Here is a 23691-nt window from a genome sequence, read left to right on the forward strand (position 1 = left end):
AAATACATAATGACCCTGGGAGCAACACGACATGAAAGATAACAGTGCACTAATTGTGCAGAGAGTAAGGCGCATGTGCTGCGGCGGACGCCCTCTGAAGTCGATATAAGTGTTTTTTTTTACCGCTGCTTATTACCGGTACCTTACCAATGTGGTGCATACGCAACAAAATAATTTTTTCTGTAATTTTGTAGATTGCTATAATATGGTTTATTTATTACTAAAATCATAAATGAAGAGACTGTGCACATGTAACACACTCGAATTTTAAATAAAACGTAAACAGAGCAAGTAAATGTTGAAGTAACCTCCTTCATGTGTGAAGGGTTCGGGAGTTCGATCCAGCCAGGAAATAACACCGAAACCCATGAACATAACACACCAGTTTATTCCCGGACGACAACAATTGCGGGTGCGTATACAAGGTGGAATACATAATGGCCATAAAAGCAACACAAAAATAAAGAAAGCAGTGCATAATTCTGCCGACAGTAAGAAGCAGTGTTTGCTCCCGACACTCCCTGAAGACAATACATGTTTTTTTTTCTTGGCATAAGTCGATATACGTTTTTTTTTCCTACGTGCAGTTTCAGCATGCACTTTGACCAGGTACTTCACTGAGAGCTTACCAGCGAAAACTGGGGAAGATTTTAGTCGAGGTTTGATGAACCCCATGACTTGTTGTGTCTATGCTAACAGCAATTACAGCAACTGTTAATGTTTTTTGTCTGGGTGCCTAAGGTTGATATAGAAAAACATTTCAATTACGAGTTATCTTAGAACCAGAAGGATGTCATAACAGTGGCACCACAGCACAGCTACACACCGCAGCACCTTCCGTTACGCACTTGATTGGTATTCAGATGCTAATTAAATTATCCAAAATTAACCGGGCACAGTAAGTGAAGGATGTACGCCGCAGTTTATTCGTGCGGTTAGTTGCCTCGGGAAGCTACTGCTGAGGCGTGGCTATGATTGCATAGATGAACGCTGTCGCTCTGACTGCTGGTTTGGTAGGGGACACGACAATTGTGCCGGCTGGCGGCTAGGAAACAAATACACAAGCTGTGCGAATAATGCAGCTACTTCGCCTACGTCAAATACCGTTCTGAGATCTCATAGGAATATTAAGTACACCCGCATTCAACGGTTTTCAGCTGTTTTGGTATGCAGCGGGGACTGAATACTTATCAACCGCTGGGACATCGCACACAATCGATGTAAGATTCGTTATTCGCCATGCAACAAGCCTACTTCTGTACGGGAGGTGAACCCCATTCGTCTCCGTCCCCAGTCTTCATAGATGCGACGATCCGTTATGCGCGACTTTTCCGTCTTCTTCTGTTTGTTTCTTTGCTTCTCCCAGCGCGGCATCTTTGAGGTAGGAAATGACGACAGTAGGTTTTTCTGACTGCTTGGACGAGCCGCGGACGATGTAGGAGAAGAACATCTTCTCCAGGCGACCCGTAGGGGCTTCGATAAGAAGGAAGAGGAAAAAGCTGAGGACCAGGCTCCACATGAGCACGCCGAAAAACTGGGTGGCCTGAAATCAGAAGTGATACAGTTATTGATATTGGAACGATAATTGGTGCAATAATTTATCTTGGTATTGTCAAGGGGCCAAAACACGTAAAGGCTGTTCTGCTCACTAAGCTAACAAGCAGTTCATTCGTTGGCAGCGCGAGGGCGGATTCATCCACAACGTAAGTTAGGGAAAAATGAGTCGTCGAAACATCTAGGGGAACCGGGGGGATAAGAGGCTGAAAAAAAGAAGTTGATAGCATCCACCCTAATCAAGATGCACCGATAGAAAGAAACGCAGCTTGATATTTTTTTCAAGAAAGGTTTCAAGGGCTGAACAATTCATAAGGTGCCGGATCACAAAGCGAAGCAACAAGTCCTAAGACACTAGACGCTTCCGCGAAGAGGGAAGGCCTGCGAACACCGGACTGGGATTTGGAAAAGGCAGTCAGCAAAATGATAGTGCCTGTGTGAGTTGATGTGTGAGGCAAAAGCTTTACCGTATTCACCGGATCATTGCAGGTTTTAAAAGAATTGACGAATAGACCGGAACTTGAACGCATAACGGGAGAGTAGCCTGCGCAGCCCTGCACGAGCTCTACGGCGTGATGGTGTGGGTAGACCCTGAGCCCGGGCACGCGGGGGCCTTCGGTAATGGTGCAGATCATGACACGGGGAGAAAACTGATGAATTTCCCTCTTGTAACTTCTGGACATGCTCTCTCGAGGTCCGGTATCCCTGCCCCAGACGAAGAAAGCCGAGGACTAAAACTGCAAGGAAAACGGGAGGTAAGGGCGAAGGTGCCCCACAATGTCCACCCACTCCTCGAAGGCCTTCCGCACGGCGCAGAAGTCTTAATTTACAAGTTCTGGATGGGCGCTACCCTTACTGAGGATGCACTGGCCATGTGGCGAGCACACGCAGCACCGAACAGAATGCGAGGCCCTCAGCCTACAGCAGACGCAGACAACACCGTGCAAGACGGGGAGCGGCCAGCACGCTGCGACTGTTCCGCTCCTGGTTGTGGGACTGTCCCGGCCTTGCACAGGTGAGCAACAAGCACGTTGCCTCATTGAAGGAAGGGACAAAGCCACTCCCACCCCTGTGCGGCAAGCGAAATCATTTCTTTCGACGAGTTTGTGCCCGAAAGAGATTTCATTGGACGAATGAGACGCTCCCCCCCCCCCCATACTTTGCAATAAAGTTTTATTCATTTCGTTTCTCGATTCTGCCCAGCCCAGCTGACTCACTGGCAAGCAAAGTGAATGCAATGTGTCCTGAAACGTACTAAATATTGTGTGCTACAAGTGCTGCGCTCCTAATCACTCCATTATCCCCCCCTCCCCCCATTCCAGCAACATTGCTGCCATGTACTAGGCACACTAAGCAGATTCGGCGCAGATACTATAGCGGCGGATGTCGTACGTCCGATGCGGCTGCAACAACCTTCATACTGCCACCTCCTAAAAAAAAGACAACGTAAGTAGTCGGCAGGGAAGGTCACACTTCTCCAGGCTTTCCAGACAATAATTTTGCGGAAAGACAGACTTTCTTTCCTATACTGAGGGGACATGGGACGGCCGCGATTTCAAATCGTTATTTCTTAGCAACTTCCTGAAAGCTTCTGAGAAAGCGATTTCCGAATGCACTACTATTTGTAACAGGAATGGGCAATGTTGCAGTGAAATACGCCAATACAGCCACATTTGGTAGGTACCTTAATTGGACATCTAATCTAGAATTTGGTGTTTATTTTTAATTAAATTCTCCTATACTTGAAAATACACTTTTGTCGGAAGTGACTTCACTTTTTACAGACCAGTCATCACAGCAAAGTCATCTGAATGATTGCAACGGCAATTTGTATACTTCCAAGCAATTTTTTTAACCTCCTTGCTTCCAGCGCACACAAATTGGTTGTTCGTTGGTTGGTAGTTTCGTACCTCAAAAACGAAGAAAAAATTACTATTGATTGCGAAAAATGAACCGCGAGAGAAACCAAGTCAGAGTTGAAATTTCCAGGTATGATGTGGGCTCCGTGAACGCAGTAATGAGACCGGAGGGGAACTTACCAGTGCAAACGCGGAGTAGTAGAGCCTCTCGCGAGAGGCGCTGTAGTGCACGTTGAGGAAGGGAACGTGGATGACGTAGACGCCCAGCGAGAGGCGTCCAAGCGGCACGAACGCCTTCCAAGACAGCAGCGCATTGACAATGCCTGGAGGCAGAAAGCGAACATTTTCAGTCTCCTTAGTGACGGTCAAGCGTTATACCACAGGAATTCCCTTAACTGCGGCAGGTATGTAGCCCCTTATCGAAATGGCTTCTTACTCCCGCAGAAAATTCGGCGTACCCCTGCGTCAGTTTTCTGCGTATCCTTCCAGTGTGCCCTATTCCCAGAGGAGGAGGTGGTTACTTCGAGGGACGCGACCACCATACACGGGCTTGGTTGCTCAAACGACCTCGGCGTAACTCCGCAGGATTCCGCGGCTTCATTCCAATAAAGAAAAATACCAGTGGGTGCACTTCCCCACCATGCTTCTTTATTATGATGTAAATGGGAACAAATCTGAGGAATAACGGGGGCCGAGATACAACTACGCTAAGGCAAACTTCAAATTAGCGCTGGGACATCACGCATTGTAAAAGGTGATGCTCACGTTGCGTCAGCATTCTTCGATGAATAGCCGAACACGAATGGTGTTATGTCTTGTATATGCACAACAATACTTAATTTTTATTTATTTACAGGTACCTTACAGGCCCTTGGTTAGGGCATTGAGTAAGGGGGCTAACAAAGACATGTACAACAAGTAAATGGGCGAAAGGTGCCAAAAAGTAAGCGCGAAACATGAGTAACAAAGAAACAAGAACTACGTATGTATAAATTGGCTTCATACATCATTACCGAACAACTAAAAACATGCAGTTCATGGCACACAGCAGTTAGGAAAGTGTAACTTGTAAGTGTAAGTGTATGTGTAACTTAAATTGGCACATATTGTGGTATAATATACAGGGAAAGTCATGACAGCGCTTGCAGGAAGTGTGAACAGTTCGTTCTGATAGGTCTAAAAAAAATTAAAGCAAAAAAATGAGTGGGCAATTCGCTTCACAAAACTTATTTTGCGCAACACTATAAATGTCATATACATACAAGAACGAAGCAGTGAACATAAAATTATCACCGGAAATGTACGATTAATTTGTTGCGGAAGGAACCTGGGTTAGTGTCAGATACTAAGTAATCGGGAAGATCATTCCACAACGTGATGGCTCGAGGCAATGCGGATGCGTTAAAAGAGTTTGTTTTACCGTACATGCGCGAGAAACTAAGCTGGTTGGGTAGTCTAGTTGATAAATAGGAGGGTCATTCAATTGGAAGTCTGGTCATTTTAGTGCTATTGACGTATTTATTAAAGAGGCATAAAAGAGAAATGTTGCGGTGAGTGGATACTAATTGAAGTGAATAATCCATTTTAAGTTGTGTTACGCTGCAGCAGAAATTATAATTACGGGAAATGAGTAGGACTTCCCTATTTTGAACTGCCTCGATCATGTTGGTTAAGTAATTTTGGTGGGGGGACCAGATTGGTGAGGCAAATTCGAGTTGAGGACGAACAAAAGTTTCGTAAGCTAGTTTTCGGACGTTAGCGGGGGAGGAAAGTAGGTTACGGCGTAGGTATCCCAGTGATCTCGAGGCGTTTGTACTGATATTAGTGATGTGAGAGGACCATGAAAGATTTTGTGTGAAGTGTACGCCCAAATATTTGTATGTGATAACATGCGAGAGCAGTTCGTTATTTATACGATATGAAAAAATGGAGGGGTCATGCTTACGACTAAATGAGGTGGTTTTCCATTTCGATGCGTTTAGAACCATTTGCCAAGTCTCACACCATTTGACAATTACGCCAAGATTCTTCTGTAGTGCGTAATGATCGTTAAGGTTTTTGATAGGATGGTAGATTATGCAGTCGTCGGCAAATATTCGTATGAATGATGTAACGCCATCAGTCAAGTCGTTAATAAAGATAAGAAATAGAAGCGGGTCGAGCAGGCTGCCTTGTGGCACCCCGGAAGTTACATCGCACATTGACGACGAATCATTATTGATGACAGCGAGCTGTTGCCGGAGAGAAAGAAAATTTCGAAGCCATGACAAGGTTAGTGAGTCTAATTGAAGAGAAGATAGTTTTGAGATTAAGCGGCAGTGGGGCACACGGTCAAAGGCTTTCGAACAGTCGAGAAAAATGCAGTCTATTTGGAGGTTATCGTTCATGTTCGAGTGAAGGTCAGTCGTGAATTCTAGCAGTTGTCTCTCGCATGACCAACCTTTCCTAAACCCATGTTGGTTGCGGAAAAAGAAGTGGTTTGACTCAAGATGGTTGTAAATGTGCGAAGCGATAATGTGAAGTTCATGCAGTTATTCATGAAGTTATGACATTTGAGTTATGACAGTGTTATGTGATCATTACAAGAAAAACGAATCATAACAAAACTCAACCCAACAAAGACTGGCCTAATTATTCAAATTTGCTTCTGACACCCATATCTGGCAATCTGGCTAATGCTAGCCAAACCTTGAAACTACCGTCCTTTGCTGGATCGGTGTTTCTCAGCCCCAAACGCAAGCTTTCCTTTAATCTACGGAATTGAAAAGTTAAAAAAAAAACAAATAGAAAAATTTTAAAAACCTAAATATGGGTAACGAAATCGCAATCGAGGACCATCAAGCGATTATCAAAAGAAAAACAAAATTATAAAAGTTACGAAAACTGAAACTTAACGAAGAAAAGAACAAAGATTTACTGAATCCAGCGCCCTCACTTGACTTAAAAAAACAAAAACAAAAACGTAAATTAACGGATAAAATAAGAATAGATATAAACGAGTTCAAAGATTCGGGCGAAATAATCATAGTTGGAGATATGAATGCCCATACAGAAGGTTTGGATGGATACACAGACCACAACGGTTCTCTAGTGATAGATCTATGTCAGGAAAACCGGCTTGTAATAGTAAACACAGAAAGCAAGCGTGACGGACAAATAACGTGGGAAAGCGGTAACAGACAGTCCAGCATAGACTACAGTTTAGTGTCCGAGACAGTATACAGAAGGCTGCGGGAAATGAGGATAGATGAAAATGGAACAGACAGCTTAGGAAGCGACCACAAGCGGTTTAGCTTGCACTTTGGAGGCGCAACCCGGAAAAATGTAGAAATAGGTACAATAGGAGGAACTAATTTGAATAATGAGCAGTTGAAGATCATCGCTGATAGATTGGAAGATGAAATCAATAAATACCCAGACAAAATTGGGATTACGACGAAATGATTGCGTTCATAAAGGGTAAGATGAATGAAGCAAAGCAACGAAACCGATGGAAAGAGAAGAGAAAGCCGAGAAGCTGGTGGAATAAGGAAATAAAAGAGGCTATTGACCAGCGATGAAAGGCGTCGAGAGAACATAGAGAAGCAAAAAGAACTGGTATGAAACCGGAGGTAGTGAAGGAGAAATGAGATATCTACTGTGGGAAAAAACTAAAAGTGCAGAAAATGGTGAAGCAAATATCAAGCAGAAAAGCGAACAATGGATGGCAGAAATACGGAAGAAGGACAAAAGCGCATCCAAGAAGTTTTAGAACCATGTAAAATTACTAAGCTCAAAAAACGATAACCATCAAAAATTCCTGATTGATGAGGAGGGGAAACATTTAGAAGGAGATCACGCGTTGGCGCATATTCATCGAGTGATTAGTGAGAATTTTAGGGCAATAGGGGTAGGAAAACCTGCACCGATAACATCAGCGCCACAGAAGACTGCGGAAAGGGAAATAAGTTCGAGCAACCTTGATGGCAAAAAAGCAGAGCAAAAGGTTTCCCCCCAGACAGCAGTGGGCCCGGACGGAATACCAATGCAACTGATAAACCTGCTTTGACCAAAAAGTAAGGAATCGCTTTTGAGAGATATAGATAAGGTGATAGAAACCAAACAAGTACCAGAGGACTGGCTAGAAAGTAGGATGAATTTAATATATAAAGGCAGAGGCGACAAAGTCAGTATTGATTCATACAGACCACTCACAGTAACGTCAGTGGTGTATAGATTCGTAATGCAGGCGATAAAATCAGAAATTCAAGCATGGATGGAAGAAAATGAAATACTTGGGCAACTGCAGAATGGATTTAGACAAAACAGGCGCTTGGATGACAATTTGTTCGTGATAACGCAATGCATTGAAATTGCGAAAGCACAGAATAGACCATTATGGATTACGTTCTTGGACATTAAAGGGGCATATGACAACGTAAACAGAGAACGGCTGTGGAGAATGCTGAAACTCCAGGGATTAGATGACGAGTTAATACAGTTCCTTATGGCGATCTATATAGACAATAGAGTACACCTTACATGGGAAGGACAGAAATGCGCCCAGCAGGTTAACATCCATCGGGGACTGAAACAGGGATGCCCTTTGAGCCCAATACTGTTCATGCTTTACATGGAAGGGTTAGAAAAGAAACTGGAAGAAAGTCAAGTAAGGTTTAGCCTAACCCATATGCTGCAAGTGGTACAACAGCATATTCCGGGAATGTTATACGCAGACGACATTGTTCTTTTAGCAGTTAACCAAACCAATATGCAATGGCTAATAAATATTAGCGGCCAGGAAGCCACCGACTTCGGGTTAAATTTCACTGCAGAAAAATCAGGAATAATGGTTTTCAATGACGCTACCACTGAAGTAGTGTCTATCCAGCAAGGCGAATTACCTAGAGTGAAGGAATATAAATATTTGGGAGCGTGGATAAACGAAGGGGATAATTACTTAAGAACTCACGAGGAGCAAATTAAGGTTAAGGGAAAGCGAAACGCAGCTATAATGAAGCATAGAGCTCTGTGGGAATATAACAAATATGAAGTAGTAAGATGAATGTGGAAAGGAGTAATGGTTCAGGGTCTCACGTTTGCGAATGCTGTACTCTGCTTAAAATCAGGCGTTCTATCAGGCCTTGAAGTAAACCAGAGAACGGCAGGACGTTTGGCCTTAGGCGCGCATCGAAAAACAACTAACGAAGCCGTTCAGGGAGATATGGGCTGGGCGTCGTTTGAAGTTAGAGAAGCACAGAGTAAAATATGCTTTGAGATGAGGTTGAGGGCAATGGATCAACGAAGGTGGGCAGCTAAGGTATTTAGGTACCTATACTTGAAAAGCGTGGACACGCAGTGGTTAAGAAAGACCAGAAGGCTAACGATGAAATACGGAAAGAACAGTGGAGAATCCAAAACAGCCAAGGTAACCAAAAAAGAGGCGAGGCAGATTGAAACGAATAAATGCAGGAAAAAAATGGAAGCTAAAACGTCGTTAGAGATGTACAGGGCTGAGAAATTGAACATCAGAAAGGAAAATTTCTACGATAATTTCCAGGGAAGTGCTTTGCTTTTTGAGGCTAGAGCAGGTTGCCTGCGAACTAAGAGTTTTGTGGGGAAGTATTCACAAAGCGATGGGGTATGCGTGGTCTGCGGAAAAGAAACAGAAACTATGCGGCACATAGTGTTAGAATGTGAGGGTATCCATCCAAATCTACACGGAGGAAACATTTGGCTTCCAGAAGCCCTAGCATTTAAGGGTATCACAGAGGAAACGTAAACACTGTATACATAGGCAGCTGAACTCGCCAAGGAGTTTGTCGCACGTCACGGTGTGCAGGGGCCGAATGAGGTCAGAGAGATTTCAGACAGAGGCCCGATAGATCAGGGACTAATGGCGGAGCCTCCCAGAAAAAGGGCAACAGTCGCGAAAGTGAAGCCTCGGAAAGCGAAATTGACCGAGAAAATGAAAAAAAGCGCAGTCAGTCGCAGAGAGAGCGCTCTAGTCGCGGAAACTTTCTGCTTGTTTTAATTGCAGGCAAACAGGACATATTGACCACTGTCCTTTCACGCGGTCGCAGCAGCCTACCGAGAACGGGGGCAACTAAGGTGCGATTTAAAAAGGGGAAAGTTCGGGGCAATGCCGGGAGCTCAATAAGAATTCTCAAAACGAGAAGTGACCTCTGGACGCCTGATTTTCTCGATTGCTTTGGTTTTCCTGACTCAGGCTTGGCCTGCTACGATTGCGTTTCTTTTTGTGTTTGACATTTCCGTTGACAAGGTGTCTGAAATGTAAGTCTTTCAAATTTGTGCGCTTGCCTAAAGTACTGCTGTGCTAAAATGTTAGTGTAGTAAGTTAATCGCGTATTTTTGTCGCAACTAAACGCCTGGTAATGCTCCAGTGTTAATTTGTCCTCGCGCTTACGAGCGATGCGATTGTGCTTTAAGTGTTGTTCTGTCACTTGCGTGACAAAGCCAGAGCTGTACCAGTGGCACGCTTCGTCCCGTGATCGACGCGAGAGAACTACAGCACGGTGTCTTGTCACATGAGACTAGCGCAGTGTCCTTCGGCCCAGGCCTGAGGATCAGCATCTGCCGTGGACATCTCATCAAGAGCATCCATCCGGACCCCGGTTGATAACCCTTATCCATCGGTATCGGCATCCCCCGGCGGAGAAGCTGTGGCAAATCAACTGTGGTGCGTGTGTCGACGCGGCGCGCAGGCGTCAGTAGCCCACAACGCGACGACACGCCGTAGTACTTTCCCGCAGAACACCATTTATGTGAGAAAAAGACCGCTTATAAGACTGAATGAAGTCTAGCACTTCTGAGGCGTTTCTCACAGCGTCGACTTTGACAGTGATTTTATTCACTTGTGACAGCACGCGCCAAATATGGCTCAGCGGCGCCTTCCTGCAGCCCGTTACAAGAGTCGAACAGAGATGGCTCTACACACCTGGAACTACTGTTTTTGAAACACCGTCAGACAATGCGTACAGGCTGGTCGGTGACGTCACCCGATGGCCTCAGTATGTTGGTTAGGGTAAGGTCTCGAGAGTCCACCATCCTATTTTCGATTTGGCTAATTACTTAGCCTAATTGAACGTAACGTCTTCGTTGTTCGACCATGGCCATCTATTGTGTTGAGCCTGACCACTTTAATTGCTCAAAGTTACCAACACCGTGAAACACACCAAAAATATCTTCATCTTGAAAATAACTGAGGTTGGAGCCGCTGAATTTGGATAGTTAAATTTAGAGTAATGAGGTAGGCTATTGAAATTATTGATATTGTTGCTTCTCTTATGTTCGTCAATTTTTAGTTTCGGGCTACCTCTGTGTTTCAAAATATTTTTAACCATAGGGTTCTGCGTATTTGGAGTTCATGTTTGGGTAAATTGGGATGGAGTCTACGGAGGTTTTTTATTTCTTCGCGAAATTCGCAATATTTTCGGTCGGTCATTTCGTTATCCCGAAGCTTTGGAGTTTTTCTGTCTTCAGTTACGCTGTCTGGATTGAACAGATTAATCGCATTTTGATACACAAACCAAAATTTCAGGTACAAACGCGGGTTGCTTTAGGTCAGCTTGAAAAGATTTCAGTGCCTGAAAGCATCTCGTAACTATTGAAATTGAAATATCATTAGGTCTTTTTCTGTGATTACTTGCATAAAAATGCCAATTTTCTGGGCTTGTACTTGCCTACTTCGATACACATGAAAGTTACTTCATAGGTGTTCTGGCCTACAATATAACAATTCAACTGAAAATATTTATTGTTACGATACTAGAAAGTTTTTATGTATCGCTTTTTGTAATATTTGCTCCGTATTAATAAGACCTCGACTTTTTCTGTTAAATGTGAGTAGCCTCGTCTAAATTTGTTGGGTCCTTACAGAGAACTTCTTCGCTCGCGCTGAAAACTGCGATGCACGCAGAGTCATAGGCTAAGTCTAATGCTTTCCGTACTACCATATCCCCAATATTCTTACTGTGGCGAACGTGTTTGCCAAACAATTTCACACCCTGCAGCGCTAAGTGTAAAAGGTATGTTCTTGTCCCCAATGCATCATTCATAATGCCATGCTTCGCGCAGGTCCCCCCCATCTAATTTTTTCAGGCGACGCAGCGTGGCAGTTGCATTTGCAGGCACCGAATAAAAGCCCTCACTCACCACCTCTGCCTGTGGCACAAGCGAAGACGCCCCACGAGAGAGCTATCGAAAAGACGATCTTGTCACCGAAGGCGTACGCCATCTTGGCCCATTCTCCCTCCGGAGCCTCGCCGCGGTTCCAGTCGTACTTGTTGAACACGCAGGCCAGGCAGCAGGCCGTCGCCACGCACCACAGGATGGCCGTCGCCCTCTGGTGGTCGCAGGGAATGAACAGCACGGGGGAAGCGAGGTATATTAGCATGACAATTTCGGGCACGGAGACGAGGCGTCACACCTGCGTATGAGCAGCCGCAGAGTTGTTCGGGACTAACGGTGTGCGTGGGTAAAATACTAAGCATTCCACTGCGTTATTGGAAGCTATAGGGTGCGAATTCAGTAGACGTAATGGGGCTTAAGCACTGGCGTGTGCAGGGGGAAGGGGGAGCGGGGGCGATGGTTTGTTGCGGACGGACACCCCCGAAATTTTCAAACCATGGGGTGGGAGGTGGAGGACAGACGAAAGAACTCTGCCTGTCAACAAATAATGACTATCGGTGCGGCGTAGATGCATATTCTCACCGCGAAGATAATTCATTTTGCTACTTTCAGTGCGGTAAATTGAACCAAACAATCGGAACGTTTTGTGGAGTACGACGTCATCTCGAAGTCGTCTTTTCAATTTGTGCAAATTTTTTGCTTTGGCTTTTCACTTTTTCTTGTTTCGTTGTTTTTTTACTTCTTTCTCGTATCATGCTTTTCCTTTCCCTTTTTCGGATGAAAACCAGAAATCCTGCGTTCCTGTCCTGGCTCTAAGTGCCCTTTTTATAGCGTCTCGTATTACAACCTATAGACTGGTGTGACACTACATTTTCACCATTGTTTTTGCAACAGTAAACAATAGCAATAGCTATCTGATCAAGACAATAGGGATCACGATAAGCATTCAGTAAGACAATCAACATTCATTTAGTACCCGCTTCACCATGTCGTTTTCCACTGGTCATTTGAAGATAATGGATTCATTAGCCGTATCTGCACACCAACATTCCAGTTGCTAATTCTAGCTGATAACGCTCCTGTATGTATTCAAAGAGGGCTAGTAAGACGTACCAGAAGAAACTACACTGACAAGCGCTAACTAATAATTAGGGCTTATGTTGCAGCTTCTTCGAGTTCGAGACCAATTAGGGCTCATGTTGCAGCTTATTCGAGTTCGAGTCCTTAGACTAACTTCTCATTGAATGCATAAGCCTGCCTGGAATGATTGATTGTGGGGTTTAACTCGCCGAAGCTAACTCGCCGAAGCTACGTTGTGGAGGACTTCGGATTACTTTTGGGCACCTGGGGACCACCTGGGGATCTTTAACGTGCTCCGAAATTTTGAGACACGGGCGTTTTCCCTTTTCGCCTCTATCAGAGCACCAGCCAACGCGGACGGGATCCAACCCGTGTCCTTGGGCTCAGAAGCACAACGCCTTAGCCACTGAACCACCGCGGCGGGTTAGCCTGAAACGAACACGATCTGCAATTTTGCGTGATTAATACGATTCAAACACTTTACTGTGGATAAATTAAAAGGGAATGCTGCTGAGAACTGTACACGTCGCCTAATTTGTTCCGCATGTTAAGTTGCAGCTCGATTTCGAGATTGCTCGCGCATTTGGACGCATTTTTATTTCGTTTCATGCAAGGAAACGTGTCATTCTCTTTGTTTTCAGTTAGCTTGACATATCGGTAACGTCGTAATATGCCATTCAATTTTTAACCAGCTGTTACTCGACCAACATAAGTTTCACTGCGTTTATTTCTTAATGGCCCTAGCAGGAAGAGATGTTCAATTAGTTGGGTGCATGGGGCGGTACGACCCGATGGGTTACCTAGGGCTTGGCGCGTCCCTCTAAGACGAATCAATGAGCTTGGAGAAAGCTTTGGAGAATATATTTGTATGCAAGGACTGCGTCGATACGATACAGAAGTACTTTAATGCTTCCCTTTTTTGTGATTATTTCTTGGATACGGCTCCACGGAAGCAACAAAATATAACAGCTAAAAAAATAGCAACAACACATCAAAATCAATCAAAATCATCGGACGAGCGGAACAGCCTAGCTGTTCCCCTCGTCCGATGATTTTGATGATGATGTCTTGACGCGCAAGTTTAGCATCGTTATTTTGCTGTTAAGGGCAACCCCGGTAAATGCTGTAGTAGCTTCTTTACAAATGACGCACTCTATATGTTATGCATTTTAATATCGAATCAAAGAAGTTGCTATACACATGCGTACCGAACCCAGAAAAAGGAACGTGTATGCCTCAAGGCACCTTGTCGTTGTGTCACCGCTTGAGAAGAACATTATGTTGGGGATTGAGCCTCGAATAAGACTCAGAGTTACTTGAGAGTTTAAACGATTAAATAAAGTCTAGCAGATGTCGTATGTTGCACGAACGGCAGAGGCAGACTTAGTGTAGTATTCTCTGGGGCCTAGTGGCGCACTAAAAATTAGCTCTGAGTGATGCAGGCAGAAATTCCCACCCTCTCTGTAGCCAGCATCTCGACAGAAGCTCCACCATGTAAAACACAAGTGCCAACCAGTCGGAAGTTGCGAAGAAATGCACCCGAAGCTGCTTCGGATACCTCTCGTCCCAGACAGAAAACTAAGTAAAATTTGGAAGCATACCTCCCCCAAATTTGATGTAAACACTCCCGCGATAAAAGTAGTTTTATTATGACAGTGTGTGACAATAAAAAAAAGCCGAGGTAGCACCCCATTACCTTGGAAAGCAACTTAAGTCGCTGTGATTGTTCCCCGAACCGACACTGAATGAACCTTGTGCTATATCCTTTTTCGAAAGCTTTACAAACTTGCGTGCTAGGCTTCAGCTCTACCCTACATCAGAAAATAGGAGCGTCTGTGAGTTGCTCTACACAATAAAGACCCGGTCGACAGCTCCCGAAATCTGTTTCCCTTGAAACGAAAACGCTTCTCGCGGCCAAGGGAAGGGGCCACTCACCCGTGAGATGAAGGAATCCCCGTACTTGTCTAGGATGTAGAACGTAATACAGCCAGCGAAGAAGCAAACGGCGTGGTAAGTTGGCAGCACGTACACGTCGTTTAGGGTGTTAATCGTGGCCCTGCAGCGGCAAGAAGCGAGGCTGCTCAACAGCAGGCACGCATGGTACTCGATACGCTTCTCACCTCCAAGAGGATACTTCCTGCAAACTCTTTCAAGAATGGTCGCTAACGTTTGACGCAGCCAGATTCTTTTTCTGCAGTATGGCGGTCTGTAGCGGCAGACCGGCACTCATTAATGATTTATTAAAGAACCATCCACGCCTGCATTTAGAAATGTGGGACTAGGAAATCCAGGATAATTCGTATAGCCCTACTGGTCCTGTAATTTACTGCGCAAGCTATCTTTTTCAGTTTATTCGACGTCCCGCTTATGCGTACATTTTGCTGCCTGACGGAGAACGAAGGAAAGTTTCGACAGTAGCAATGGGAAATACTTGTGGCCGTCTCAAAGTAAAGGAATCAAGAAAAACGCGCGCCCAGCAAAAACAATGACATTTGTCATATGAAAGTCTAAAACACGCGCGCATATTTTCCCACTCCAACACATCACAAACGCAGCATCAATTCTTTATCTTCACTTTTTTTTATCAGATTGCGCTGCCGCAGACCTTCGAAATGAACACGAAGTATTACTTTAAAAACGTCGTCAGTTTCAATTGTTAGCCAGTCTATATACATTCCAACGTTTCGTAAAGATGGGGAAATAAATAAAATGGCTGTGAAACGAAGGGAATACTTTAGCTGCTAAAAATCCCAGTTCTTTTTTGTGTTGACAACAACAAGGCAAAATGCGAAATGGTTTTCCTGAGCCTTCTTTTGGGGGTTGAAAACAAACACTTTAAACGCATGAAGCTCTGATTTCGACTTATGCTACACCTTTAATAACCCTGCTGTTAATTATTTGTTTACATCATGGATAAGCATTCATGACAAATCACGGACTCGTCTTACCGGTACGAAAAAATGACCCCCCCCCCCCCCCCCCCGCCGGTTCATCAGGTTTTCGTCCTGTTCAACATTTTCTACAGCCTAGCTGTTCCCCTCGTCCGATGATTTTGATGATGACGTCTTGACGCGGAAGTTTAGCATCGTTATTTTGCTGTTAAGTGTTATTCATAGAACATATTAGGTAAAAGTGGTATTTAAGAATGCGTGGTTTTAATAAAACAATATCAAATTAAATCAGAATAAAGGGACGTGGTAGGGGTGAATAAAAGTAGGTGTATGAATGTGCAGCTTGGCCGGCCCGCATCCCCTGCTGACTTTATAGGCAGAGAAACAACATATGACCTATTAATGCACGTGAAAGGACAAAACGTCAGGTAAAACATTTAGGCGCAACCCTACAAAAGTACTCTCTTCTTTTTTCTCCAAATACTGGCGTACACCACGCGTACTTCAGAGAAGGCAGTGGATGTTGTGATAGTGAGAACTATTTACGCAGACGGAAGTGCAAAACATCATTTTGCCAGAACTCGAACAATACGTGAGAGTGCTTCCCCAGGTGTTCTGACGTAGCAGAACACTAAATTTATTGGGCTCTATAGGTGGTATTCATTGAACAGTTTAGCTGTCAATTTGTTCGCTTGGCAACACTGGAAATGGCCACGGACATGGCGTCACGGACATGGCGCGGCTTGTGCCACTGCGGCCGTACGCCGAAGAAAAAAATAACATCGGCGTGCGTCGTCTGCTTCATTTCAACCCGATTCAAAACGGTGGTGTCAACAGAGTTGTTATTAATCGCACTCACATCGGAGTCAAGGCATTACTTTGCGTTCGGCGAGCTAGAGCTTGAAATGCCCAACTCATATCAGGGGCTTAGCACGGGTAAGTACCGCCATCCCGCGGAGGCCGACGTAACCAGTGTCGGCGCACTCACATGGTTGTGCGTGCCTCGCTATTGAATACAGGCTATATCGTTTTTTTTTTTCGCAAAGGAGATCGATGCGTGGAAGAGATTTTATTGCGGTTAGGCAGGTATCATGACCATTCTTCGCATGTTATCTGAGCATTAGCATTATCTAAAGCTGTACAAAATAAGTTTGGAAGAAATAAAAGAAGCAATTAAGCAACAAGGCTAACTCCTGTAATCGCCCACACCTAACGGATGCAGTTGATTTGCGGACGAACGTGATTATCAATAATTAGAGGATTACAGTACGCTGGTGGGGCTGTAGGAGTTCAGGTTTAAATAAAACCACCCATGCATCATTGAATGCGCTTGTTCTTGTCCGTGAATAAAAGAGATGTTCAATTTGCTGAGTTGTTATGTCTTAGCAAAAAGAGTGGTTTGTTGCGCTCTCAATAGCAGAAATTGCAATGCGGTTACAAGGCATTTCTAAGCACGCTAGATTTCTAATTATTGCACTTTATAATAAAAGACTTGCATTACAATGAAAAAATAAGTTCTAATTTATGGTAAAAACTGGCTGAACGTCACGAAAGACATGCTGCAAAAAGCCTTAGGGTGCGAATGCATTGCCAGAGCCAATTGAACTGCATGGATTTTACTATGTCCGTAATTTGTTAGCAGAATTTGGTCCGACTACCGAAGTAGTGCTTAATTTGTGGTGAGTGATTAGATACAAAAACATCCCAACAAAGGAGAAATGAGCTCTGCAAATGCGGCCTCATGCTGTTGATTGATTTCCCGCAATTTCACCCGCACCCGCTATCAAAAAAATGTTCTTGTCTAGTTGAATGAGGATAGAAAATGTCGAGCCGCGGATCGATCCGTGTTCGGCACTTACGAGTAGGTTTTGCCCAGAATGACTGGGAAGGGATAGTAGTCACTGTTGTGCATTTGCCACGCCGAGAACGCACAGCATGCCAGGGAAAGCACGGACATGACAGTAATCGCTGTCCAGTGTTTCCTGTGGGCGAAAACATAAAATACGAAATTGAACTTGAGAAGAACAAATAGAGCAGTAGGTAAAACTCACAAATCTTCTCGCAAGCGTTAGCGATTAATCATGGACTGGCGCCTTGCGTGGATCGGTGTGTTTATCGCGTGATTCGCCTCCTTAGTTGCCGGCAACGTGGCAGCCGCGAATGAAACTTTCCCCCGTACGAACCGGTTCCCCAAACGACCACATCATGGACAGCCAAACAATCGCGAGAAGAATTTTGCGGCGAGATTTAGATTTGTATTTCCCGAGTTCCTAGTTGAACCTCACGTGCACGCGCGTGTGTCCAATGGACAGAAATAAAGGAGGGGTGTGTGCCGGTGAATAAGAAACTTAACTATCCCACTGTTAAGATACACACCTTCCCCTTCTCTTCCTCCGCATTTTTGTTTATTATTGTTGTTGTTAATAACTGTCACGGGACCTGGCGGACAATCCCCAAGGCGCCATGGCCCACCATCAATGACTGTGACGACGAGCATGGAGCTGTGTGTGGGCGCAGCTAGCGCGGGCTCTCTCATGGCCGCCTTTTAAATAATGTAAATAGATCGCTCATAATTTTAACCGTGGTTTGTCTCATGTGCTCTGCCGTCACGTTGCGATATTAATGCGTTCTCGCAATTTTTGTCCAAATTGCTGTCGCACCTTTAAGTTCCCATTTCCTTCTATTTTAACTCCTCGTGAGTATTTTTCTTGTATCTCGTATCCTATAAAACACGTCTGGTAGTGGCGGGGATGATAACTACTTGTTCCAAGTAAAAGGAGCTTCGTGCTCGGAAGCGGGAGAGGCTTGCAACCCGGGGCTGCAGCGGCTGCTGCCAGCCTGCGTGTCCGGTCCACCAGCTGTCGCTGCTGTCCTTTCGGTCCGAGCTGGACAGCGTGGTCTCCCACTGCTGAAGGAATGGCAAAGAATTGAAGCGCTAGGACAATGGGACAAGCGAGTCAACACACACAAGCGCCTTGTGTGTGTTGACTCGCTTGTTGTCCCATTGTCCTAGCGCTTTAATTATTTGTCATGTTGTACCAACAGGCCCAAACCAGCACCCTCGTCGAGGAATGGGCTGCCGATATTGAGGCTGTTGGTGTGTTCTGTCAGGCCCAGGTGGTGTAGTACAGGGTAGGGTGCTGTTTACAGTGTGGACATGTTAGTGGATTAATGGTGAAGTGTAGATATGCAGTAAGGTAAGGTGGGGTTACGTGTTCATCTATGGCTGCCGCCAGACGATCTCGGGTGAGCTTCTGGTGCGGTGGGGGCAGGCACACTTTGCGAGATGGTGGTGTTGTAGAAGTGCAACGCAGTGCAGTGGGATTGGCTCTGGGCCCCGGTGGGGGGGGGGGGGGGGGGGAGCTGGTGGGGTGCCCAAAGTTTGCATGCTCGGACTATAGCGTATGCTCGCTGATTTCCGTCGAGCCGTAATTTATTCACGATGAGAGCCCATGATTAGGTGGATGGGTTTGTACGTTGTGGCAGACGTCATCGCTAGGGCACAATGGCCGCTTCTTCGGCCTTAACGATGTTCCTAGTTTGTATGGTCGCGGTGGTAACGATATTGCCTGCGCCGTCAATGACATTTATCGCTGCTGCCTGATGGGGTGCGTATACTGCGCCGAGTCCGTATAAACACGTCTGTTCACGCACCAGTTAGTGACATCTTGTATGCGTCTTCACAATTGACGATCATTGTATGGAGACTTTTTCGTTCAAAATTACCCTCGTTTCCTTTGATTGATCCTTTTCTACAGCGAACAGGAATTCGCTGTAAGGGGCCTACTAATTCCGTAGGCACGGAGCTCTCTTTGGCGTTGTAACCGGCTGCACGGTGAACGCGCACTGCTCCACTAGGCTTGTCTATCTTGTCTATCTTGTCAGCGAAAGCCGGCTGTCTATGCCGCATGAGCGTTTGGGAAGGGGAAGGTTCGGGCTGCCTCTGGGAACACTGTCTGCATTGGAAAAAAACCAAATGCTGTCTTCTGTCCGCACGAAAAATTTCCAGCTTTCAGGAGGGTTCCCTGCAACCCGTTGGTCGCCGGCTCTGACAGCTGGTATTAGCGCTTGACGGGCGGCAGTATGTAATCGGAATATCAGAGCGACGTTTGTCATTTTTTGGGACGACCTTTTGGAAGCGGTAGTGTGTACTGGACTGGGCAAACGCTGAAATTCGGCCCGTCTATGTGTCTGTCTGTCACCTGGTCACCGAAGTGACCCGAAGAAAGTAAAGAAAATTAACGACCAGAAAAACAAATTCCAGCACAGCCACTGATGGGAACCGAACACCGGAACTAACCTAAAAAAATATGAGTACTACTCATTTACGCATGCATGGCCGATGACTTTAACGCCTTCAGAGGAACGACAGGTGCATGATTCGAACGTTCGACGTCGAAAGCCGAACATAGACGACGACGCCACCCAAGCTGCAGGCCATTGTTTATCCTCCAGCGGTAAAAGCGACAAAACAATGCCCGGTCTACGCATTCTACAGGAAACTTGGAACGTTACCTTTTAAATATCTGCACGATGCAGATGCCTGCCAGGAACAGCTGAAAGTCCGTAGATATATACCACAGATGAGTGAAGGATCCCTGGTGGGGAGAAAATAACGTCAAGTGAGAAACAAAACAAAACAAAACAACTCGATGGCACGTGCTAACGACGACGATGGTTAAATGCGAAGCTTTCTCGTGATGGATGCTTTGGTTGGCCAAGCCCAACTTGCGAGTACGTGCTACTCTGGAGGTGCGCACAACTTTTCTAGAATACCCACAGCAACTCTCGGGTGTGCACTCCGTAGGCCGGACGTTTGTGTTCGGGATGTATACGGCCCGAATGGGTACCTTCTGCTTGGCATGCGCTTCGACCATGTCGAAATGGAGCAATCGGATAGACGTCGGCTGCATAACGCGAGGGGCCCAGGTTCGATTCCGGCCATGGGAGACGTTTTTAGATGCAACGCATCTCTTTAACTCGCCTTGTCCCGCGTCGTTGTCGCGGCGTAGTCCGCATCCCTCCCCCATTCTCCTCGCCGCGGCAGCTGCGCACTCCGCCGCTCTCACCGCAGCGCCATCTGTGAGTCAGCGTGGTCAGCGTGCAGCTTGCGCTCGGCTGCGCTCGCTCCCGTCGCCGTGCCAGCTGTGCGTTAGCGGGCAGCTTGCGCTCGGGTAAAAATTTACACCATCTTCCCGCTAGGGGAACCATGGGGTAGATGCGACGCATCGGGGGTGAACGTGCTGCGTAAATAGGATACACAAGAACAGCAATCCACATGCCGACATCGCTAACATAACGGAAACGCAACGGCAACCCCCGATGCGTTGCATCTACCCCATGGTTCCCCTAGCGGGAAGGTGGTGTGAATTTTTTAACACGAAAGTGTTTTATTCCGTGGTTCACGAAGATTTCACTGACGTCAAATCCGTCACGGAAGTGACGCCAGTGCAACGAAGCAAGCGGCCTGTAATGGGTGCACCCCTGCACACAGGGTCTTCTTGCGGGGAAGCAACCTTTAGTACTAAAGAGTACGTTATACTTCGGGTTGTTCGTTTTCGGGTTTTATATTTTAACACGAAAGTGTTTTATCCCGGGATACACCAAAATTTCCCTGACGTCATATCCGTCCCGAAAATGACGCGAGTACACCTTTGCCGAAGCGACCCGCCAACAGGACGTCGCTCGCCAAGCACACCCACAATACATCCGCCGACCCGTAAATCATGCTCAGCTGCAGATTTCACAGCACATTTCACTTTCCTGTTTTGCCGATTCCTATGACAGATGAATAAACCCCAGTTTTTATTTCACTTCACCCCGATCATTCATCATCATCATCACGGAAAGTTGGCTTTTCTCCAGGGCGTATTGGCGTACAACGCCACCAGTGAGGACAATACAGCTTCGTTTTAAAACAAAACAAACCAAAAACTTGACCGCACGTCGAGCATCAATATCGGAGTTTACGAAAACGGAAATAAACGGGTGGCTTTATCGGCGCAAAGCGGCAGTCGCCATCAGCTCTGTTATACACCAAGTCTTTTAAGTGCGAATGCACTTCTTAAGCGAGCCTGAATCGTCCGCCGCCGTAGTCCGCATAGCAACAGCTGCGGGTGCGCGCGCTCCTCGTCTTCCTTGGCAACGGGGGGATATGGCACATACCCACGTGGGGGATTGGCCAGGAATCTCCTCGTCTTCCCTAGCAACGGGGGGAGATGGGCGCGCGCTGCCTGGCCGCTGACATGGCACATACCCACGTGGGGGATTGGCCAGGAATCGGGCGTGGGAAGGGCTAATGCACCCGCTTAAAGGAGTACTGACACGAAATTTCAAAGCTGAGATCCGCTCTAGCAATCAAGTACAACGACAACACAAATAGGTGTCTGTGAATAAATGCATCTTCCTTTCTTTGTAGTTGTGTGTGTGTGTGTGATCTCTCTTTCGCGAACATTACCGAACCGCGCAAATTCAACTCGTGCATTCGCACTTTCACATTCTTCCCCTCGGGGAAATGCGGGGAATTTTTTAGGATAATTTTTAAAAACATGCTGAAGTTACTATTTCAAAACGCCTATAAATCGACCTCTATGCCATCCTCTACGGCTTCGTAGAAGTATTCTGGTGAGAATTTAAGGCCGCAGTAAATAACTTTCCAATCGTCCGTTCTCAAATCAGTTCATTTTACCTGATAGCTTTGTTTGGCTCTGAATCAGAATTTTTCTGAAATAGCACAAACCAATAGTTAAACTGGCTGAAGCACATACATATACAGCAGCAGCTTGGGCGGCAATTACGTTTTTGAATGGGTTTTCCCTCTCCCATTTATGACACCAGGAAGAAGTTCAGAAATGTGACAACGAGAACCACAAAAGCTTGGGAATGCTTCAGGGGTGACGAAACTATAACAGATGACTGCAACAGGTTCTTGGTATAGACCGGAACTTTAGGCGAGAAAAATCAATGTTTTAGGCGCCTATAATAGGCATTGAAAAGTGCTGTTTAGGCACGTATAAGCGTCAACTACCACCGTTTAGGCATATATACGCCCAATTCATATATATTTCAGCAGCGTATTCTAGTGCAAATTTTTGGCTGTCATTAAAAAAAACGGACAAATCTTGTGCTCCGGGAAAATAATTTTACTTCCTTTATGATAATAGGCCGGAGAAGTACTACAATTTCAACAGGCTCTTGCGTGAAAGAAATGACAAGCCAGCAGCACTTCAACGTTGTCCGTTTGCTTTTTTGCCTACTGTCAGTCGATATTTGTTTTCGAAAAAAGAAAGCTCAACTTCCACTGAAGTTGGCAGAGCGTGCTTACTTCGGAGCGCTCGATGATTTAATTCCATCTGGAACGTAACGGCAGAATGTTAGTTACTCAGTTCTTTTGTCCGTTCTTTTTGCACGGGGAATCCAGGAATTTTCGTCCAAGACAGATTTACGCTTCGGAATGGCCCTGTCAGCAACCAGTCCTTCCGGGATGGTGGAAGGCCTGTCCTGAGTTTCTGAAATAAGCTCATTAGGACTGAAAGTGGAGCCAAAGCTTTCAGTTGCTGAATCCGTTCTGCTAATAATGTCAAATAAGCCCGCGAATGTGCGCAGTCCCGTTCAAATGTAGCGTGGTTCCAACGACACAAGTTACTCGAACTTCTGTAAAATCAGAGAGTTTTTATGTCTGGGCTGCAACACTCTTGTCGGCTGCGAAGCTGTTAGCCCCACCAAAAGCTGTTAGTGGGGCTAACAGCTAACAGTGGGGCTGAAAGCTATTAGCACCCCCGGTCTATTAGTTCGTTAGAGTAGTCTTGTGCCCTTAGCAGTGTTTTTAGGCGGGGTAACAACAGGCTCTTTGGAAGAGGCGCAATAGGTGACTGCCCCTTGACGACATGAATGCGCCTCGAAGAACGGCTTCTCGACTGCATCTATTTATTCGTTGATAGAACAGAACTACCTTCTCAGCTCTTTACAACACCGATGAATCGCATGAATAGCACAGTAAAACGCAGTAATCCTAGACAATCCTGTCCAACAGAAGTGGATGACCATTGAACCTGTTAAGAATAACACCACTATGCTCTAGCCATGCTCTATATAGCTATTAACCACATTAGACAGCACGCAAAATTCTTCGAAACTAACCCTTAGAGCTAGGTTGCAAACGACCTTGAAAGTTAGCC

At 45.7% G+C, this 23691-nt stretch overlaps 1 protein-coding gene across 1 annotated transcript; it reads right to left on the minus strand.

The window, feature by feature from the left end:
- Positions 1–414: 414 nt before the first annotated feature.
- Positions 415–20106, minus strand: LOC144155796 (nose resistant to fluoxetine protein 6-like). The gene is made up of 6 exons (XM_077687462.1): positions 20030–20106; positions 17374–17496; positions 14559–14679; positions 11568–11757; positions 3594–3736; positions 415–1543 (listed from the first exon to the last, which is right to left on the minus strand). Exons 2-6 carry the CDS (start codon positions 17469–17471, stop codon positions 1298–1300), a joined length of 798 nt encoding a protein of 265 aa, XP_077543588.1. The 5' UTR covers positions 17472–17496; positions 20030–20106; the 3' UTR covers positions 415–1297.
- Between the last annotated feature and the right edge of the window lie 3585 nt (positions 20107–23691).

This window comes from Haemaphysalis longicornis, unplaced genomic scaffold, assembly GCF_048455015.1.
Source record: "Haemaphysalis longicornis isolate Haplotype H1 unplaced genomic scaffold, Haemaphysalis longicornis Haplotype H1 scaffold_1, whole genome shotgun sequence".
Lineage (NCBI taxonomy): Eukaryota > Metazoa > Arthropoda > Arachnida > Ixodida > Ixodidae > Haemaphysalis > Haemaphysalis longicornis.

Excerpts from the sequence above, each read along its gene's own strand:
- LOC144155796 (XM_077687462.1), bottom strand. The coding sequence starts at position 17,471 with ATGTCCGTGCTTTCCCTGGCATGCTGTGCGTTCTCGGCGTGGCAAATG. Across the intron at positions 14,680-17,373 it reads ATTCTGGGCAAAACCTACTC|GGCCACGATTAACACCCTAA; the intron begins GTAAGTGCCGAA and ends TTGCCGCTGCAG. Across the intron at positions 11,758-14,558 it reads GGGATTCCTTCATCTCACGG|AGGGCGACGGCCATCCTGTG; the intron begins GTGAGTGGCCCC and ends TGCGACCACCAG.